Source organism: Botrytis porri, assembly GCF_014898465.1.
Source record: "Botrytis porri strain MUCL 3234 chromosome Unknown BPOR_007, whole genome shotgun sequence".
NCBI lineage: Eukaryota > Fungi > Ascomycota > Leotiomycetes > Helotiales > Sclerotiniaceae > Botrytis > Botrytis porri.
The window spans coordinates 436,851-456,196 of record NW_024066081.1 but is presented as its reverse complement, the minus strand read 5'-3'; the positions used below and the strand labels follow the sequence as shown (position 1 = coordinate 456,196).

Here is a 19,346-nt window from a genome sequence, read left to right as displayed (position 1 = left end):
TAAAAGCGGTAAGAGCTGGCAAATCTCCACTTAAGCATTAGCTTTTTTACACGTGCGTTGTCATCCCATCCTCTCATAATTTACCCACGATCTTCATTTCCCAAAATTTACCTTGCTGGTACAAATATTCCCAAATGAACTGGAATATCTGTCATTATTTCTCTACCAAAATCTAATCGTTCATCTTCTGTGACAAAGACTTGCCCGTCAAATTCTACAAAAAGCTCCTCTTGCTATCATATTTCCCAACTTGTCAAGTTGCCAAATTTCCTGCAGGATTCTATCGAGAGAACCAGGCACAATCCGACCAAATTCTGTTATCGGAGGATCCCCGTCATTGTACGCACGCGACAAGAACAATCATTGGATTAAGATCCAGGTAGAGCTACCAATCAAGGCGACCATCGTCTCCCTTTCTATAAAAGTCCATCTTCCTGGGAAATCGTCTAGAAGTTAATCATCTTCATTACCGACTCCGTTCTCCTTCGGTACTTCCGTTTACTGTAGAACTCACATACGCATAAATAACCATATCATTCGGCGACAAGCAATAACAGCTAAGAAGTAAATCTGGGAAGGAGATTTCACATATTGGTCATAAGGCGTCAGCAGAGTGACCTTGGACTTCTTTAGGTTCAGTGCATTTCTCGGAACGTTGATTTCATTGTTTGGCAGAAGCTAGGATATCGAAAATCGCATATATTCAAACGCGCGTGTTCAACGCGATTTTTAGGGCCTACCAGGGCAAAGATCTTTCGAAACTTCCATTATCTTAAAAGCTGGGCGCGCTGTCAAGCACGCACCGGCGTCGTTCTCGCCGATGTGGTTCTTCCGAGCTCTCTCCTCTGCGACCTTCCTCTTGTCCATAATCCTCTCCATACCTATAGCCTTCGATGTTGGAGGTCGAGAATGTGGGCTGGCATTCTCCCTCGCCCTTTTCGAGTTCTACTTATTCTATTCGACGTTAAAATTAACGACGCCTGATAATTCGAGGATACGATGGGCATTGATACAACTTATTGGGTGGTCGCAGTGGATAATACTGCCAGGGTTGTTAATATGGAGCATGAATCGATTTGCAGTAGACGCAGATAGTGATGGAGGCTGGGTTACTAGGACCTTTGATGGCAAGCGTGCGAAAGATAAGGAATTAAAAGAATGGGTTTTTGGCTATGGAGGTCTGCTCGAAATGTTGACAGTCGGGACATGGGATAAAGTGCTACGTTATTCAACACCATTGTAAGTAGGCGACCACTCTTTGCGTAGAGGTTTCCTCGACTCCAAGGAAACTGTTTTGCCAGTTGAAGAGCCACTCTATGCCAAAGGATGACTTTACATTCTTTTTACAAAACTAATCATATGACAGATTTCAAATGGCAGAAGGGTTCTGCTCTCTTTTGGTCATTCAAGCAGCCGGTCAAATAACAAGATACCTTGTAAATCGCAGAAGTGATTCATGGATGGTACGTTTCAAATTCTCAGTTGAGTAGTTAAGCTTACCAAAACATTTAGATTGGGCTACTTGTGCTATCAGCCTCAATTATTTCAAGTGCTGTTTATTTCTTACTTCGTATCACGGGTTTTCCACAAATCAGCAACGTCGATGCTACACTTATAGGCATCACTATGACTTGCGCAGTCTTTTTGTGTGCATGGGGTATCGGAAGTGGTAGAGGCAATCCAGTGGAGAGCTCCCTACTTTTCGCTTATTGCACACTTTGCATATACCAAATATTCACCGACTACCTCCCATCGGCGACGGATGAGATTCCCCAAGCACCCGTTCAACCCGACTTTCCACCATTCCCTCCTATCATCATGGCTTCTTACTCAACTCTTTTGAGTGTTTTATCGACAATGCCATCTTTCGTCCATTCGAGCTTTTACTTTCTATACGCAGCGTTCCAGACAATCACTCCCTCAATCATTATATCGCTTGCATTTCGGGTTTTTGTATTTTATGCAGCCACCCGGATTATACCAGCCATACGAGAGTCTGGAGTTGGAGCTCTTTCTCAGGATTTAGGTCTTGACGAGAGTGAAGGAGAGGGTAAAATCTTAGGACTACTAAGTTGGTTTAGTCCCTCAATTCTGATAGCTGTTTACACTAGCTTATTGATGCAACATTTCTCATCTGTCACTTCTGAGGGAAATATGGGTGAATGGTGGATGATGCAAGGTGGTAATACTGGTGGTAATATATGGCGTTGGATTAATGTTTCAGCAACCATGGCTCTCTATGCCCTGGAGCTATATTTAGCAAAGGAAGATATGGATGGATCCCTCACTGGGCATTGGAAGATTGATTGAAGAATGATTGAAGAAGGCAATGAGATACCATATTTCATGTGTCGGGGCTGGATACCTCGGTCATTTATGAGACGACGCGATGGCGTAAAGGCCAATAGCAAGATGTAAAAGACATTTTAAAATGGCAGAGACGGCAAAAGACTAATCCCCGGGTCTATCGATAAATGACTCGAAACAAGCGTCTGGATCTGGAGAGGGGAATATAATTGTGATGCGAATTTAGCATAGCGTGGCGTTTACAGTGGGCAGATCTACTATTGTGGGGCGGTTGAATATAAGTGAAGTGAGTTGACGCTTATGCAAGAAGCTTTGGGTGGTATCACTGATGCATTGGGAGTCAGGACCTGGAGCGGGAGAGTGAGCAAGAACAAGAGCATAACTTATTACTTGGGGATACCCTTTTGAAGGCCAAAAGGATCCCATCACCATGTCCGTTTTACGGATAAGAAGAATAATAACAATAACAAAAAACTTTAGAATCTGTTTTCTGTGCCTTGCGTTTGAATGTTGGTATTGCTTCTTTCGTTATTTTTCCTTCATTTCTTTTTTGTTATTGCTTTTGGGGGGGTTTGTCTTCCCCGCCATGATATTCATTGACTTTGATTTTGATATTGACATGTTCCAGAAACATTTCAAGAAATCTGTCTAGCTGTCTGAGATGGTCCACTTGATTAATTGAGATCGCTATGTAGGTGATATTGCGCGTTGATCAAATGTTTGTCCAAGATGTATTTTGATATTAATAAGTAGTGATACCAAGGACGAGGAAAGGAAAGGAAAGGAAAGGAAGATGCTGAGGGAATTCTATAGGGTTTGGGTATTGATGGAGGTTAGTGAGTGTGCAAATTGGATGAGTGGATTCTTTATTGGGGGTTGGGAACTTTTCTGATTGTTTGATTTGGAAGAGGGGTTGAGATTTGAGATTTGAGGTGGATGGGCCTGTTGTACTCGTTGTATTGTGTTGTGTCAAGCTAAGAGACAAGAGACAAGAGATAAGAGATGGGCGTTGAATGTGTGTGTGTAATGGATGGATGGATACTGGGTTCGAAATTTATTGTGGGAGGGGAGTGGATGGGAGGGGGGTTATGGTATGGGAACAAAGGGGGTACTTGGAGAAGAGAGGGGGGAGGGGAAGAGGGAGAAGAAGAGGATGACCTTGAATTGATCTTGAATTGAGGTTGGACGGGGATTCGGATTAGAAGAGAAGAGAAGATGAGAGAAGAGAAGAGAAGAGAAGAGAAGAGAAGAGAAGAGAATTATAATAGGACTAGGGTTGTTTTGGTTAATTAGGTAGTTGGGTAGTTGGTCACTTAATGTATCGTGATAAGATGGAGTCTGGGATACTCACTCGCTTTGTTGCTAACTAAATTGTTTGTTGCCAAATTGTTTATGAACTTTATAAATTGAAATCTTGAGTCTTGAGTCTTAATGAGTTGGTGGGGCTTAATGAGTTGAGGGGACTTAGTGGATTGTGTTTGCTTGGGTTGTATTTCGTGAGGCGGATATGGGAGCTTTGAGTGTGAGTTTAAGTTTTGGGTTTGGGTTTGAGTTCGGGAAATGGGTTTGGGTTTGGGTTTGAGTTCGGGAATGGAAAATGGGGAAGAGAGGTTTTGGAGGAGGTGGTTGGGTTATTGGTATTGAGCTTTTGGGCTGGCTGTGTTGGCTTGGGAAGAGGAGGAGAGAAGGAGGGGACTTGGGGACTTGGAGCTTGGGGGCTTGAGGGACTTGGGTGGTATTGAATTGTGTTTTATTGGATTTCATTTTGTTGTAGGGTAGCAGTATGGTATGGTATGGTATGGTATGATTGATATGCTTGGGATTGTGTGGATGGTTGGTATTGAGTGGATAGATACAGAGTAGATAGATGGATAGATGGGATAAGGCTGGCGAGAAAGTATAACCCAGGTAGCTTAGCTAGGGCTTAGAAAGTGGAAAGGAAATCGAGAATGAGGCTTAAGCTTGGTAGGTGGCTTGGGGAGGGAGGAGAGAGTTTATGCTTTGATTCATGCATGTATGTATGTATGTATGTATGTATAGTACTGTGCTGTGCTGTATTGTGTTTTACAGCGTGTAACTCGGGGCGGATAAATGTGTGATATCTACTATCTAGGTTCTGATGATATCTACAGAGTAATGCTATTACCTATTAGATATAGCATAGTATTTCTACACGGTGACAAGTTTCGTTTCGTTTCATTTGATCTCGTTTGTTTGTTTCTTTCTTTTTTGTTTGTTTGAGACGTGGTAGATATATATATATATATATAATATATTTTAACTGACACCAAAACGGTACCTACATACATATATATCTACATACAGCACTCAAACAAGCAACGAGTACAATGTAAGCACCCATTCAAGTATCAACCACAACTCTCCCGGGACCAAAAGATTACATTTCCCCGGACTTTGGTATTCCAGACCATCAATCTACAGTAACCCCCTATCTCTCCAATTGGATTTCCAATCATGTCGAGGTCCGATTCACAAGTCATCAAGGATCACCGGGATTTACATACTTCGTACTTCGTACACGATGATCTACGCCGTTTCTCCACCTACCTCCTTTTTTTATTGATCGTTGATGTGTACACTGTACACTGTGAAAGAAGGCGGTGATGGATAACCTCGAGATAGCATAACATAAGTTACATAACATAATATTCCTCGCAAGGTAGATGAATCTCGAGTTTCTCAACAAAATTCCTCAATGGATTATGGATCATCAATTTTATAAATAAATATCTAGGTTTAGTCCACGGTGTCCTGGAAGCGGTATAGATAATGGAAGATGCGAATGCTATTAGTATAATCTATCCACTTTTTTATTGGGTGATCTTTCTCCACTGATTCTTACTGTTTTGAGGGATGATTGGTGATTAGAATCATTAGATGGGGGCTAGCCATGTCACTTTGATGGACACGGACGGTGGATAGGATAGATTATTGAGGGATGGGTTTTTGGAAGGTTTGGAAGGTTTGGAAGGTTGGATGGTTGGATGGTTAGATGGTTAGATGTTTGGATATTGAGATTGAATTTTACTTGGGGATTTTGGGAAACCTTGTGGAGGAGGAGGGAAGCTCGAGAGAAGCTCGAGGGTTATTAGTTGGTTGGTTGGTTACTTTTCTTGAGCTTTACTAAAGCTTTATCCTTGCATGCAAGAATGGATGCTTGAAACTTGCGACTTGCGACTTGCGATTTGCGATTTGTACAGAGTACTCCGTAACTTTAGCACCGTCGGGGAAACAATGGAATGTAACCTTCTTATGCTTCGCCTTGCGAAGTTGATATGTTATGACTGGGGTTCGGGGATATATCGAATCAGATATACTTCCGTAGTGTGTAATCTGTACGTGGTGCGGATGTAGTCTGTATATAGTCTGTATAGTCTGTATGTAGTCAGAACATAGTCTTGCACATCAATTAAAGTTTGGATAATGGTAATGGTTAAATGAGAATCCACGTGTGTGTGACTGAGATTTGATTGTGATTCAGCTTATCGTAGATTCGTATGGCAACTTGTGTTGTACCAGTACCGGACTCCGAACCTTGAATGGGGAAAAGGGAAGGGAAGGGAAGGGGAACAGGAAGGTGGAGTTGATAACTAACAAGCTCAACAGTTTTGATATGATATATGATCTGATTTAGATTGGCATTAGCATTGGCATTGGCATTGGGATTATGATTATGATTATGATTATAATTCTGATATCCATGATAGGAAGTATTCGTCCCCAGTACCCGCCGTGGAATGAAAGGTGTCGGTATGTAAGGTTTATATGTATGGACTATGAATGGACAATGAATGGACGATGAATGGACTATGTAAAAGTATAAAGGATATAAAGACGGTGTAGATATCCCATGACCTTTTTTCTCTTCCTCTTATTACTCTTCCTCAATACATCGTTCTCAATTGATATCTGATATCTTGGCTTTATATTGTCTATCCACCTACTTGTTCCTCTGATATTCATTCTCGAGTCATTGTATTCCCTCTCGTATACCAATCCTATAAACATCAACATCTTGCATCTGCATCTTTCACCCAGATTCTCCAATTGGTTATCCCTACTACCTACATACACATAAATCCACGTTCCAGCGAACAAACACACTTATCTGCCGATACTCCGCATTTACCTGTCAATATACATACGTCGGACTTTCAGCTCTTTTATATCTTCACTCCGAATTGTCAATCTATCTTATCACATCACATCACATCACATCAAATCAATATGTCTCGAGTTACTCCTCCCGTCACAAAATTCACACTTGTGTTGAAGAAATGTATGAGTACTACTTCAACTGTCGCAAGTCCTAGTGCACAACTGAAAACTAAGAGTGCTATCAAATCTGATGTAAGTATATTCATCCCAATTCCTCCCTATTTCTTCCTCAAGAAAATAAACCCAAAACTAACCATTCATCTCATCAATAGCTCATCTCAAACCTCTCCCACGAACGCACCATCACCACCACCCATCGACCATCTCCCCCTTCTATCAAAACCATCCGTCTCATGCAAGGATTCCGCACCAGCGCCGCTCGTCCCGTCGCTTCCCCTTCTACTCTCGATTATCTCATTCTTCCTCGTCTCCCCGCTGAAGAACCTCTCAATGCATTTACTGTCCGCGTTCCCATTCTTCCTGATAACTACTATGCTTCTCAACCGGTTAAAGAATCAATCGATACCGCGATTCCCACACAGGAAGTTCATATCGTGAGTGCGCAGCCGGAAGAGGTAGTTTCACAGGTCAATGTTCTTACGGAGATAGTTGGCAATGAGGCGGAGAGTGCAGTGGATTTGGGACAGTGGGTTGAGGGAGTGAGAAAGAGAGGAGAGGAGATGAGAGAGAAATTCGTTGGAAGAGATAGTGAACAGAGTGTTTTGAAGGAATTGTGGATGAGTCTTCGTGAGGATGTGTGGGGTGAGAAGAAAGTTGCCGTTTAGGTTTTTTCGTGTGTGGGATGGAGGGATTGATGGAGCGATTGATTGATTGATAGATGGGTGTAGATGGGAGGGGGGACTCGCTCGCTACGCTTAGCTAGAGCTAGAGATCCTTGATGACGTTATGATCTTTTCTTTTCTAGTCTACTACCGAGTTACTTGGGTAGTTTGTGGCTTGATTGGGTTTTGGGGTGTCTGTCTTTTACTTTCTTGCTTGCTTGCTTGCTTTACTTTGAGTTGTCTTTGTCTTTCGCCTTTGCTGAAGGTGAAGGTGGAGGAATGATGGGGAATTTGAAGGATCTCGTGGTTGGGGATTCAATATTGCTTAGTTTTATTAATTGAATGTCAAGACACCTTTTTACCTATCTATTCATCTATTTGCTTCTCATTTTGATATTTTTCGGTGACTCTTTTTGATCGGAGTGAAGTGACTTTTATACAATGGATCATGATCTTGACTACCTATTAAACTAAATTATTGTCTCTCAAAAGATTTTATTTTCACATCAGAGAGAAGATTGAAATAGACTAGCGTGGTTCATTAGCATGTGGACTATATTATCATATATAGGACTAACACACTACTACTAGTTACTTCTCAAAATCACACCTTAAAAAGTCATTTTACTACTTTTATTATATATAAAACCAACAACTTTACCTAGATATTTTGATTCGAATTTTAATATATATATATATATATTATTTCGATATTAATATTTAATAAAGATATATTTTTAATACTCTTTGAATTTTTTTGAATCGTTAATTATATGATTTAAAAATATATTTATAAAAGTTTATAATTTTCGCGTGTTATTTTATTAATAAATTTTAGTATTTTAAAGATTCTTTTTCTTTTAGCTTTGATTTATTATTCTTTAATATAGAAATTTATTAATAATAAATTTTGTAATTTTTAATCAAATTATATTACAATTATTTATATAAATTTTGGATTTTATCATTTAAAAATTAGAAGTATATTCTATAAGTTTTGATGAATTTTTTGATGAATTTTAGTATGATTTTAATAAGTAGTTAGTAGGAGTATATGATGATTAGAGGTCATTTTAAAAATATATTAAAATCGAGCTATTTTTTATATTTATATTTTAATGATTTATTATTGTTTTTAAAAGAAAAAAGAAAAATTAGAAAAAATTAGAAAAATTATAAAAGATTATAAAAGATTATAAAAAACTATAAAACATGATAAAAAAAGATAAAAAATAATAAAAAATAATAAAAAATGATAAAAAATCATAAAAAATTATATATATAAAAAATTATAATATTTAGGATTTTTTCTAAATGATTTATTTTAGCTCGAAATTGTTATACTTTATATTATAAAAACTCTTTTTCTTTATATTGTTTTTAATAAATATTAATTACATCACTTAATATTATTATAATATTAAGGGAACTAATTATAATAATAAAATTCTATTATTATAATAAAATAATAAAAATTCAATATTATAAGAAAAATTTCTTATATTCTTTATTTTCTTTATATAAGGAAGAATATTATTATAAAATAAAATAAAGAATTCTTTATTTAAAAAGAAATCCTTTATTAGTTCTTTATTCAAAATAATAATTCATTATTTTGAAAAATTTGAAATATTATATAGAAGCTAGTTTAAATGCGGAATGACAAATGCAATATTAATTTTTCTTTATTATAAAATTGATTTGAAATTAATAAAGAAATTGATTTCAAATCAGAATTTTCATATACACTATCTATATATTATAAACTATATAAAGGACAAGAAAAAAGCATAAATAAATGACTTAGATTTCTATATTTAAATCTTTTTCTAATACTCACTTTTATATATATTCAAGATTATATAATATAATAACAATTCAAGCTTCAATAATAATAGTAATTCTATTTATAAATTCTACAAGCCTAAGCTTCCCATATAGTACTATTATAGTACTATTCCCAATTCAGCCTAGTCAATCCCCTACTAAGCGCATAACCTGCAATACTTTAATAGTAATTTAAATTTTCAAATTTTTTTTAGATTTTTATAATACTAATATAATTTAGATTTTCATTTGAAATCTTGATAGAATTCTATAAATGAATAAAGAAAATGTATAATTATATACAAACGAATTTTATACTTGACGAAATAATTATAGTGTTACGACGACATCTAACATACCGAGTCACCTGATCAGAAAGTCACGGGATTAGAGATTCCCACTGGATCCCACTGCTCCCACCTGGTGGGACACGATGGGATCAATGGGACAACAAGGAACGAAGGTCTATATAAGGGAATGGGTTTCATTACAATGTAGAGCTTCGTGCTCAAGATCAATCATTAGTTTCATACTATAGTTACGAGAATTGCAACCAGTTACAACCTTATTGAATTCCTACTTGAAGTTTAGTCTAAACCACCTCGAGAGATCTCTAGACACTTCCATGTGACCCTAGAGGCAGCTCCCGTAACATATAGATGTATAATATAAACTAAAAACATTTATAATTTTAATATTTTTAAATAAAATAAGCTAGAATTGATGTATATAATTAATAAATATAATAATTATAGTATATAAAAGTTTCTAAAAAAAATTGAAATTAAAATGATTAAAATAAAAGTAATTAAATTTATTGAATTTACTTAAAAAGTACATATTTTTAAATAATTTTTCGATCTTTAATAATTCAATTGATTTAATACTTTTAATATCGAGATTTAAATATATTATTAAATAAAACCTTACTTTTCAATATACATATTTTTATAAAGATTCATTTATAATTGAAAAAGTTATTTATATTTGAAATATAAAAAAAGATCATTTTTAAATAAATAAATTCACTCATTTTCAAGAATATCAAGAATATTAAGTAGAAAATTTAATTTATTTATTCAACTTTAATCTTTAATAACTTTCTTATTTTAAGAAATCAAAAAGAAAACTCTTTTCTTAGTAAGATATTATTTAACTTTTAATTAGATTTTAAGATATAAAAATAAGAGATTTAGAATTAATAGAAATATATAAAATTATACTTATTATTATTAACTTATTAATTTTAATATATTATCTTTTTTTATTTTTCATCCAAATTTTACAAAACCTTATATTTATATAGAAAATATATATATAAATTATTGTAAAAAAATTTATTGAAGTAAAATAATATTTGTAGAAGTTATATTCAATTTTAGTTTATACTGTACATCTTTAATGATTTTGCCGAGTATGAGTATAGTACTTCTTTTTTTTTCCTGTGGAAGATAGAAGGTTGGGTATCTGTAGGTGTGTATTATATTGCCTCGATATAGATGGGGAAAAGAGGAGATGAGAGGAGAGGAGAGGATATCGGAGTAGTAGTTTAGTTGTTTTATTTTGATGATGGTGGTGATGATGATGACGATGCAACTCCATACTATAATTAAGTTATATCATTAACCTTATGATCTCTAGATTTTTGGATCTTATCAAGTGAGCTTTTGCTTGTGTTGTTGGTTACTTTACTTGGTTGTGTATGGTATTGTATCATACCTGATACATTAGTTGTGGTCTAACAATCTGGGAATGGTTGGGTAGGTGAGAGGGGAGGGGAGGGAGGGAGGGAGGGATCCGGAGGGAGGGACGGGTACGGGGTTGGAGTGTAGGATGGGATGGATTGGATGGAGGGGTATAGATTAGAGTTTATGATGGGATGTATGTAGGATGGGATGAGATAGTATATAAAGTATTGAGAAGAGGTCTTGTTTGCTTGGGGAAGAAGAAATAAAGATGGATAAACGCACAATAGGATGAATGTTGTTATGCTATGTTTTATATTCAATAATGGGATCTCTTGGTTAGATTTTTGTTTATGTTTCGAGTTTATTGGTTTGTAGGATGTGGTGTGGTGTGAGATGTGAAATTAGTGTGGTGTGTTAGAGATCAGAGGGCTAGAGGGTTAGAGAAGTTGAGATGATTATAGAGGGGGGAGAAAGAAAGTTCATGAGATTTCTCTTCTTGAGGAGGAGGTATAGAGATGGATGGGTGAGTGTATATTGTAACACTTGGGGAAGGGAAGAGGGGGTGCAGATTACTTATTTACCGAATCAGATCAAGTACATGGTGCTGTAATATGTAATATGTGATGAATAACAATTACCTACATTTACTGAGATATATTTCTTAGATATAATTTTTGAGGTCATTTTGAGGTCGATTTGTGGCGTGCGAGGATGCATTTATGTAGATGATACTTTCTTTCTCTCTCGAGATTGGGGCGCTGATTATGATACGTTTGATAGTGATGGGATAGGGAAAGGGTGGGATAGCGATGGGATATGATGGGAAGAGAAGGAAAACTTCTAGGTTGTTTGAGACTTGAGATTGGTAGATGGATGATGTAGGTTCTTAAGTGGGGATGGGGATGGGGATGGGGATATGATGATACTCTTGAAGCTTGGCTTTTCTGTGGTGTATAGGAGGTAATTAGGTAGGTAGGTATACTAAGGAAGAGAAGGAAGAGGGGGGAGAAGAGGGGTGTTAGTTCAAGTAGTCTGAATCCTTCGCTTATTCGGTCTTGGAGTTTGTAGTCTGGAGTTTGGAGTTTGGTACTCTTTATAATAAAAGGGATGAATTTTATAGCATTTAGATGGAAGTCATTTACTTATTTTGTCATTTTGCTATATATTTATATACCTAGGTACATAAAGAGAAGTAGTATAGATCGAATGAGGTGATATGAAATAGAATGAGATGGTAATGATATCATCTTAATATTTTCTTAGTAATAGATAAGTCGAGTATTCTATTTTCAGGCTATTTTTGTTTTAGGTTACTCTTTATTATTAAAAATTTCAAAAAATAGAATTTTTAATTTTCTTATTTATAAATAGAATTTATTGAAAATTTGTATATATATAATTCAAATCGTTTTGAATTTAATCTGAAATTTTTAGATTTTCAGGATTTTTTTATATTAAGATTTAAAGCTTTAAAATATCGATTTTTTAAATTTATATAAGAATTATATATAAATTTAAAACTTTTATAAAATCTTTAATAACTTTTTAATAACAATTATTAAAAGAAAATTGTATATTTTTTTGAAAGTTTTGCGCTTAAATCTATATAGAAATTCAAAAAAAAAAATCCAAAAAAATTAATAGATATAAAGATACAGTATACAGTGAGTTTGAAATAGTATAAATAATCCCTGTAATTTCGAGGGTATTCTTTTAAATATTTATTTATAAGAAGTTTTCTATGTTTTCTTATTTTTTCAAAATAAATATATTATAAACTTATAATAAAACTTTTTAGTTTATTTTTATTAAAAAGTTATTAAAGATTTTATAAAAGTTTTAAATTTGTATGTGATTTCTATATAAATTTAAAAATCGATATTTTGAAGTTTTAGATTTCAATATAAAAAAATCCTAAAAATCTAAAAATTTCAGATTAGATTCAAAACGATTTGAATTATATATATACAAATTTTCAATAAATTCTATTTATAAATAAAAAAAATAAAAAAATCTATTTTTTAAAATTTTTAATAATAAAGAGTGATTTAAAATAGAAATAGCTTGAAAATAGAGTACCCAACTTAAATAAGAATTAAGATATAAATGTAAATGAGTTGTATATGTGATATTGATATTAATATTTATATTTAAAAATGTTGAAATCTGGGAGGATTTTAATATGTATAGTGATGTGAGCGAAGTTTCCTAGGGATTGAATTTCTAAGAGCTGGTACTAAGGGGGGGGAGGGTAATTATTATCACCTAGGTATCTAGAGTAGTTTCTTTGCTTTATGTTTATGTTGTGCTTATATCTGAGAGGGGTAGAAGTACCTAGTAAGTGTGACAGGTTTTGTTGAGTATAAGCTGGTAACTTTCCTTACAAATCTTAATCTTGCATGTTGATATAAGATATGAGATACACCCGGGAGAATACAAAATCCCCAAGACAAAATGTTAGAATCTTTACATTGATGATTATATATCTAGACTGACCGCATCTTTGGCAAACTGAAAATAGGTTAGATGGCTAGAATTGGAATGTCCATGGGAGAACAGCGAGCACATAATCAAGGGCTTTGAGGACTTTCAAATTCGAATTACATATCTAGGTAGGTATCTACAAAAGTAGTGTCGTGTGATTGATTTGAAATATAGACATGGTGAGGTGGCCTTTGTGGTGTTGGATTATATGTCGAACTATATAATATGGTATTCAGTATCAACCTCTCATCTAGTTAGAACTAGTTTGAATGTATCAATCCGATCAGATTCTGTCGAATACCCCGCTCATTTTGACGACAAATTCCTGATTTCTGTTTGAATAGAAAATGATTTAAAATAACAGATTTTGTATATTTTTTATAAATCAATAGAAAATTTTATAGATCTTCTAAAACCTTAAATTCAATTTATATTTTATTCTATATTTTCTATTAATTTGTATAAAAAACTAAAAAACGTGAATCAAAAAGAATGATTAGGAAAAGTAGTTATTGTTTTCGATTAATCGAAAATTTTATAAATTTATAAGCTTTCATAAGCTTTTATAATCTAAAGCTCTAATAAATATAGTCTAAAGCTTTAAGTTCTTTAAATTAAAGTTTAGATTTTAATTTCAATTAAATAAAGTACTATTCCTATAGTCGTTTTAATTGAAATGAAAGTATCTCTATATTTGTTTATTTAATTATTCAAATAATAATAACAAATTGAAAATTTGGATTTCTTTATATAAAGATATATATTTATATTATATATATATATTTTACTTCTTTTTGTTTTTATAGATTTTATATTGAAATCGATATACAAATAAGAAAACGAAATATAAACATTCGTCTTTTTAAGAATGAAAAAATACTATTACGGAATTTGCTGTGATAGAAAAAAGCAGATTATTCAGTGGATTCTGATCGGAATTGACATTCAAACTAGCCCTTAGTAAAAGCGAAATTTTGGCATACACACGGAAAGAGAAAACTGGTGTGATCTGAGAGAGAAGTGAAGAAAAAGATTGGATATCTTTCACCGGGGAATTTTGTGTCTTTATATATACATACATACATACATACATCTCAAGTCAAAAAATGATCTATATCAACCACATATTCCCAATAGAGGAATGAGTATGTACGTATCGAGGATATCTCAGGAGTGTATAACTATATACCAATGATCCCACACATTTGATTTCCTCCAAATGAATCATATCTCCCACCTTTCGATTTTCGACTCAGACCTACAGATGCAAAACTTTAAGAAAACAATCAGAATCATTTCATATCATATTATGTCATATCATATCATTTTACCGAAATCTTCTATGGCATATCTAATCCAATCACGCCTAGTTATTTCCAGAGACTTGAGATACGTGCACGAGCTCTACACATCTAAAAAGCTTTTTGATATATCCATCTCTCCATCTCTCCATGAGAGATCTCCAGGCCTATACTCCAAGAAGACAGTGCGGACCAACTAACAAGTGACAGATCTCAGTAATGAAAAGTAGAATAGAAGTTTCTGATCCCACATCTCAACTATACGTCTTCAGCCACTCGAGGTAGATGAATGAATGCATGAATAGATGAATAGATGTAAAGTCTCTCTGCAGGAATAAGATCTTTCCTCGTTTATTTCGAATGTAATTTTCTGCTTTTGTTTCTCTTTCGGTTTTCTTTTCGCTTCTCTACTTACTGAATTCAAGTTATCCCATCAAAAGATATGAATCTCCAACATTGAGAAGCTAGGAGTTTTCTGCTAATTGTGATTTCTGATACATATATCACCATGGTCTGACAAGAGAGATCTTTGATGACGGTACTGGTGAAGAGAGATTCTGGGGATGATAAGGTATTTGGGGATTTTAGGAATCAGGTGTTGATTTTGGAAGTCCGACAGGATGGTTGGTTGGTTTATGAGCTATTGTAACTTGTGTCTATATATGGAGATATGAAGCTGTTATACTGTATTTCTTGCGGTTGTTTGTTACTTAGAGCACTGTATATAGTATTGTTGTTTTGACTTCTTATGGGCAATGAAGAGAAGAGAGAAGGATGAATGTTATTTATTAAGAGAGAGGTAAGAGGAGAAAGGTTAGGATGAGGAAAGTAGGTAGATGGAAAGATCGCGCGCTAGATAATCACAGATGTTTGTGTGTGTTTTCTTTGTTAGTTCAAAATTCTAAGTTTGAGGAGAGCTGGGAATTATAGGCGTATGAGTATCGAATACTGACCCTGAAACATACTATTGTGGCATTCCCCATTCCGGAAATCAAAACGAAAGAAAGATATTAGAAGCCTGGCATCGGTGAATGTGGTTTTCGCTCTATGTCTCTACTTTTGGAAGGAACTTCCTAAAGATATTGGCACCAAATAACGCAAACTACGGAGAAAAACTGTCTGCTGTTTGTATAGAGACAGGTGTGAGATGATATTTGCAGTCTGCACGTTAGTATCATCTCGCATTATCACCTCATTATAATTACTTCTTACTTTGAAGACGCTATATGAATGAAGAAAACATTAACAGCGCCATAAGCTTCCGACTTTGAAAGCGGAAGAAACCCACACGCCATGGTGTCCATTAGTGAAGATACCAGTATGAGGATAAATCTTGATAGGATATTTACCATCATCAACTTTCCTGTTGCATATCGGGAGAGGGGTAAATGAGGGGGTTGAAGAAAATTCGCGAGACTGTTCTGCCTAGTCCTATGTCGATCCGGATGAACTTGCGTGTATAGATTGCCACGCAATACTTTTAGACACGTCGACAAGAACTGTCTCGTCGGGTTCTTTTCTCTTATAGTTGCTATATGTGTCCCTCTTAACTTTTCTAGCTCATAATCTTAACTTTATTTGACGTCTGAACGTTATCCCTCATGAAATGAGAAATGGGAAAGGTCTGGACTTCAGACCCTCGAAGAACCTTGATGGGTAACAGGATAACAGGATATTTATTGCATCACATATCTAATGACTGGAGAGTTGAGTTTCAATGAATCGGAAGAGAGCTTCCAACCCGAATTGGCATATGACATGATGATATTTAAACTTTAATACTTCCTGAAACCTGCTCTTTGACTAGCTGGCATCATTGAGAACGTATCATCTCTTGACTCTGCATAATCAGAAAGTAGCACGCTATCACTGGAATGTTAATGTGATAGAGTATAAACCTCAAAGTCCACATCTCAGGTAGTTTGAATATACCTTTTCGGATCCTTCAAACATCCCGCTCAGTCTCATAGAACCTGGGCTGCAGAAACTTAAAGGTGTTGACCAAGGAGGCGATAGCATGACATGCGTAATGCCAATGTGACAGATCTGTATACTAAGCATGACTGAGGAAGGATCATCACTCGACTCCTCATTGCCAAGAAGATTGTAGATACACAAGCCTTCCATTTGTCTTCCAAGAAGATTAGAGCCTCTTGAATATTCACTCTTCTCCAAGGAAAAGGTATCGAACAGCCCGAACTCTACATAAGTTGTTAACTAAAGGAAGTGGGGCTCGAGCAGTTAACAATTTTCAGATGAAGTTAACGGAATATATCAACACAGAAAGAAAGAAATGTTGCACATCTACAAGAGGGGTACTCCGGGCTTTCGGTTCTAGACATCTTCGCTTCCCCTCAAGCCCCAGGATCATCCCCTAAATTCTTCGCCTCTCACCTATCAACACAATACAAATATCCTCTTATCTTTCTGTTGCATAACTACTGAGGGGTAATTCCCCTCTCTGGAAAATTGTTGAACACCAGTCCCATCACCAAACGAATAACAGAAGAAAAATGAGAAATTCGGGACCATAATAGGACGATATCGGAATATCCAAACTAAATACCAAGTTGTTCCATCCACCCAGAGTCTTATTTTCCCCTGCACTAAGCTGTGTCTTATTTGAGTCCGTCACCAATAGTAAATGGTCGAATATCGGTAACTTGTACCGTTATCTATCACAAAAATCACATCATGTAAAGCTTGACGTACAAGTGAGAAAGTTATATCGATCATCTTTCCGAAAAGCCAGTCCTCTTCTCCAATGTGAATGAGGGGCAACAGAGGACTTGAGGGGTCAAGCGGGGAAGTGGAACACTATGAACCCCACTCCTCTCGTTGGCCGAACTCGCAGGTTATGGAGATTATCCGAACTACTTATGTTAAGCCTGCGAAGCGTACTAAGTACGCCGAGATAAGATCATATATAGCGGTGTGCAGATCTATCGTAAACAACAATGTGAACGGTGAGTCTGTGACTGCCTTGATATGTTATGTTATGTGGTGTGATATGATGATGTGTTGGTGTTGGTTGATAAGGAATGGTGATCGATTTACTAATGAAGTGGGGAAAGTGAGGAGATCTGATCGCGCGATCCGCGTTTACGTGAGGAAAGGAGAATTAAGAGGATATAAAGAGGTCTGTAGAAAAAGATTGAGGTATACATATATCAAGTCCTAAAAGTACTGCCATTGACCTGCAAAGTACATGTTGGAAAGAGGTTGATTGACCTCTCTTCCTCACTAAACTTCACCTTGCATGGACAAAAGCGAACTGAGACTATCAGCAGCTTGAAGGGATTTTATTATCAGAGGAAAGACAACAGTACACAACTATTGATGCATAACATGATTAGGTATTCTCAAGTATGCAGTTAATCTATCTTATTCGTATGATTGTGACTTGGATCTTCATAGGAAGATCCGTCGGTCGTTGAGCTTTTCCTATGTTGCATGGCCTTCGGCAACAAACCAGATACCTTGGTCCGTATATATGATAACATACCATACCATAACATAACATACCAATCCATTCCATTCCATACTGCATCAAAACACTATTGCAATTATGCCCCACACTGTGTATATCACTCTATGCATGACTCCTAGTCCAATACCCAACTCCACCCGTAGTGATGCGACGCCAAAACCCCGTTCCTCGAATGAAGTAAAAGTGTCTACAATTGAATATCATTGTTGAGAAGTCGAACCTCCTCACCTGGTTTGAAAGCAGGCATACCGATGTAAGGACAGCCATCACAACGGAATGCATCACCTAAGCTGCAGTTTCCACAAGATCCAACTTTTCCTTGGACTGTGAAATCTACTTCAGCTAGATCGTCTGCATCAAGCTTAAGAGCTTGAAGTTGGCTATCGGCTGTTGCTCGTTTGTCTGCATCTTCCTTTGCAATCTTTTCGGCAAGGCCACATGTGCAATCCTTACATGCGCGACGACGCTTTCCAGCTCTTGGTGCACACTCAGGAGCTGCGAGGTATTAGCAACAATTGAGAATGGAATATATCAATTACTCACGAATAGCAAGAGGTTTCTTCATATCCTCCTCAGTGAGAAGAGTGTCCTCATCAATTAATTCATCGTCATCGTCCTCCGCATCAAAGTCGTCACTGAAATCAATGAAGCCAACTCCCTTTGGTGCATCATTCTTTGACGAATCCACCTTTAGTACGTCCTTCTCTGGCACATCATTTGCCATATCTACACTCTTTCTCTTGCCTTGTAGTAATACTGCAGGGCCAGCGCTTGAAACAGCTGCATTCTTGCTATTGTCCTTTCTGCGGAGTCGTAGAGGAACTGCAATACTCGCGCTATGATCGGGTTTGAGCATTACCCCTCCTTCTGCTACCAAACCAGACAAAATAGCCTCCTGATATTCTGTACCATCGATTTCTTGTCCAAAGGTACCATCCTGTGCCTGCAACTTTGCACCTGCCTTCAAAGCTTGTGTAATTTTTTCAAATACATCTCTTGTTAACAACCCTTTAGATTCGACTCGTGTACCATCGGCATCGGTGAGAATGAGGACTAAATCGTAGGTTGATTCTGGAAGTGTGACTAATCCTGCAGAGAGACGATCCAGCATCTGTAAATCGGTAACAGTTCTATCATGGGTAGCAAGAACATTTCTCAATTTTTCTTCATGACTAGCGATAGAGGGAGGAGCAAGGAGTAGTGTGCGAGGATTGAATGAAGTCGTCTTGAAGTTTGTGGGTATCGGACTGAAATCGGAGGAATTGTCAATAGTGACAGAGGGGGCCAT

At 36.0% G+C, this 19,346-nt stretch overlaps 3 protein-coding genes across 3 annotated transcripts; 2 read left to right on the top strand and 1 right to left on the bottom strand.

The window, feature by feature from the left end:
* Positions 1-98: 98 nt before the first annotated feature.
* Positions 99-2,765, top strand: EAF01_005491 (uncharacterized protein). The gene is made up of 4 exons (XM_038913744.1): positions 99-1,239; positions 1,367-1,463; positions 1,513-2,593; positions 2,652-2,765. Exons 1-3 carry the CDS (start codon positions 821-823, stop codon positions 2,308-2,310), a joined length of 1,314 nt encoding a protein of 437 aa, XP_038770193.1. The 5' UTR covers positions 99-820; the 3' UTR covers positions 2,311-2,593; positions 2,652-2,765.
* Positions 2,766-6,170: 3,405 nt separating this feature from the next.
* Positions 6,171-7,637, top strand: EAF01_005490 (uncharacterized protein). The gene is made up of 2 exons (XM_038913743.1): positions 6,171-6,678; positions 6,759-7,637. The coding sequence occupies exons 1-2, from the start codon at positions 6,556-6,558 to the stop codon at positions 7,269-7,271; spliced, it is 636 nt and encodes a 211-aa protein (XP_038770192.1). The 5' UTR covers positions 6,171-6,555; the 3' UTR covers positions 7,272-7,637.
* A 10,608-nt stretch (positions 7,638-18,245) lies between these two features.
* EAF01_005489 (uncharacterized protein) lies at positions 18,246-19,346 on the bottom strand (the record flags this gene model as incomplete). The annotated part of the gene is made up of 2 exons (XM_038913742.1): positions 18,246-18,553; positions 18,602-19,346. The coding sequence occupies 2 exons, from the start codon at positions 19,344-19,346 to the stop codon at positions 18,246-18,248; spliced, it is 1,053 nt and encodes a 350-aa protein (XP_038770191.1).